General features: G+C 48.1%; 1 protein-coding gene across 1 annotated transcript in view; it reads right to left on the reverse strand.

Moving 5' to 3' along the window:
• LOC146198861 (synaptogenesis protein syg-2-like) overlaps positions 1–2500 on the reverse strand; it is a 359012-nt gene that overhangs the window by 180 nt on the left and 356332 nt on the right. Inside the window, exons 11-12 of the mRNA XM_084592669.1 lie at positions 2006–2070; positions 1–545 (exon numbers count right to left, since the gene is read on the reverse strand). The exon at positions 1–545 is cut by the window's left edge and continues 180 nt beyond it. Of these exons, the coding sequence (XP_084448795.1) occupies positions 418–545; positions 2006–2070 (193 nt within the window). The 3' untranslated portion in view covers positions 1–417. The remainder of the gene's footprint in view (positions 546–2005; positions 2071–2500) is intronic.

Raw genomic sequence — 2500 nt, forward strand, 5'->3', positions numbered from 1 at the left:
TGTGTGGCCACCTAAATGTCCAGCGCTGCAATTACCAGCGAAAGAATCTCCGAGTCGAGAAGGTGGGGGTCGGAACCGGTAAATGTGGTTGAGCAGCGCAGTGTTCTAGCGCGCACTGATGCTTTGTATTCATGTTCGAATGAATGCGCTGTTCCCATCGGCTTAGCGACCGCGCACTCCTTCCACATTGAGCACACGGGGCACATTGAGATCGGCCACAAGACGACCGCAGTGCCGTACAAGTGTTTTTCACGTCTTTCGAGAGTCGCCTGCTCTATTTCGCGACCAAAGAGGGACGAATAACACTTCGTCATCGACCGGGCAGGTGTGTGGGGGCTTGACGGCCCAGAGCCGGACCACAGCACTGACGAATCAGCGCCCCACATTGGGCCTTGCATGGCATCCACACTGAACTGCTTAGGACGGCGACGGGACGCGGCCCTTTGGCTGTGATGCCAGGCCCAGGATGGTGCCGTTGCTCCCGTTCAATGGAGGCTTCATCGACAGTGGGTCCTTGAACGTGATCATGGCTGGCGGGTCGAATGCTGCATGACGCAACAATATTAGAGGACAAATGCAAGCGCATATTAACCGCCATACACTCATTCATCCTGTTTACATGGACCCGACTGCGAGGGTTGAGTTAAGGAGTCGAGTTGAGCAGACTCTGCGGACCGGGTTTATTTGAACCAGACCCGACAAACGGCGATTACGGCGGCGCTTCGCGTATAGGCAAATAACTAGCAGACGGCACCCAATTGCGCTTTTTTTTTTCGTGAATTCCCAGTGTTTTTTGCACTGCTCTTCTCTCCCACTGTGGCCCAACTCAACTGGACCGCGTTTACTTAGTTCCTGCAGCGGAGTCGAGTCAACTCATCCACTGCACCAGAGTTGACTCGACTCGACCCCTCTACCCTACCCGACAGCATTTTGATGAACCCTGTAACCGGGTTTGGACCCGATAACTTAACTAAACCCGCTCCTGTGGAGCCCATGTAAGCACCGCTATTCATTTCGCTTTTTAGTGTAGATTTTTAAGAAGCGCGGAAGAAGGAGTATGAGCCAATTAGCCGATCAGTGCTAAAATTTAAAACAACAAATCATTTTAAGCACCGGCATCTGGCTTTAATACCGTTGTGATCAACTTTAGCTGTTTCATGGAATGTTTTCCAATCAATGCTATAGTTCTGACTTCGAAGCATATTCAAACAGAATTCGTCATGAATGTACAATAGCATTTACTACTATTGACCATTGCTAGCCAGCTGGCAAGACATCGCAATTGCACGCGCTCTGAACATCTTGTGGGCTCATTCTTAACGAATGCCATGCGGGCTGGCTTTGGTTTATTTCCTGTATTCGGTATTCCTTTTGTTATATGCCCCTATTGAACACCTCTCTGTTAAAAAAAAAAAAAAGAAAACGTTAGAATTCCTCTAGTGCAAGCGTCGGTATCATCATCATCAACATCAGCCTGACTGTACCCACTGAAGGGCGAAGGCCTCTCCCATATTTCTCCAATTAACCCGGTTCTGTGCTAGCTGCATCCACTTGACCCCTGCGAACGTCTTAACCTCATCCGCCCACTTAACTTTCTGCCGCCCCCTGCTACACTTTCCTTCCCTTGGAATCCAGTTTGTTACCCTAATCGACCATCGGTTATACTCTCTTCCCACTACATGTCCTACCCAGCGTCGGTATCAGCCCTTCATTTCAGACATTTCCCAATGCTTAACGTAGCAGAGCAGCATACAAGTAGATATGCTACCTATGTCAGTAAACAACCAGCAGCGATTTTTCTGAAGATTTCGCTTGTCGTCTTCTGTACACATCGACGACAAGCGAAAGTTTCAGAAAAATCACTGCTGGTTGTTTTGTTTGTTTGTTTTTTTCAGAGCGTAACCCATCTACGGTTTCTTTTTATGCCTGCCATTCCCGCAAGCTCTCCACATGCGAGCCCATTTTAATACTATCGTGGCGGTAGAACACATGGCCTTTTACTCACCCATCAGTTCTGTCCCCAAGTCCAGGTTTCCTTCTACCAGGTCGTGCGGCACATGGTTGCACTCCCTGAAACAAAGGACAAATACATAAACTTTGAACGATGTTGTTTTTGAGCGATTTGAGCGATGTTGTCTGCTTTCCGGGTTACAGATGTGAAACACTGTCCAGGAAAAACAAAAAAGGGGGTGGTGTAGCTTTGTACATTAAAAACAGTATTTCTTATGAATCGCTCCCGCAATGCACAGTTTTGAGCCCCGCATACCTTTTATTCAGACCGGTGCATTCATCTTTAGCGTAATTTATCGGCCACCTTGTTCGTCCCTTCAAGAGATTTTTCATTTTTTCGACACTGTATTGGAGGATTTCGCCTTGCAAAGTAAACCTGTGGTAATAATGGGTGATTTCAATATTGCCACCTGGTGTCCCTGATGTTCTTGGGTGGCACCTGGAAGAAAAGGACGCTGAAGTTGTCTCGCGTGCTGTGCGCGGAACTTTG

Source organism: Amblyomma maculatum, chromosome 2 (assembly GCF_055883805.1).
Source record: "Amblyomma maculatum isolate TAMU_Amacu chromosome 2, ASM5588380v1, whole genome shotgun sequence".
In the NCBI taxonomy this organism is placed as follows: Eukaryota; Metazoa; Arthropoda; class Arachnida; order Ixodida; family Ixodidae; genus Amblyomma; species Amblyomma maculatum.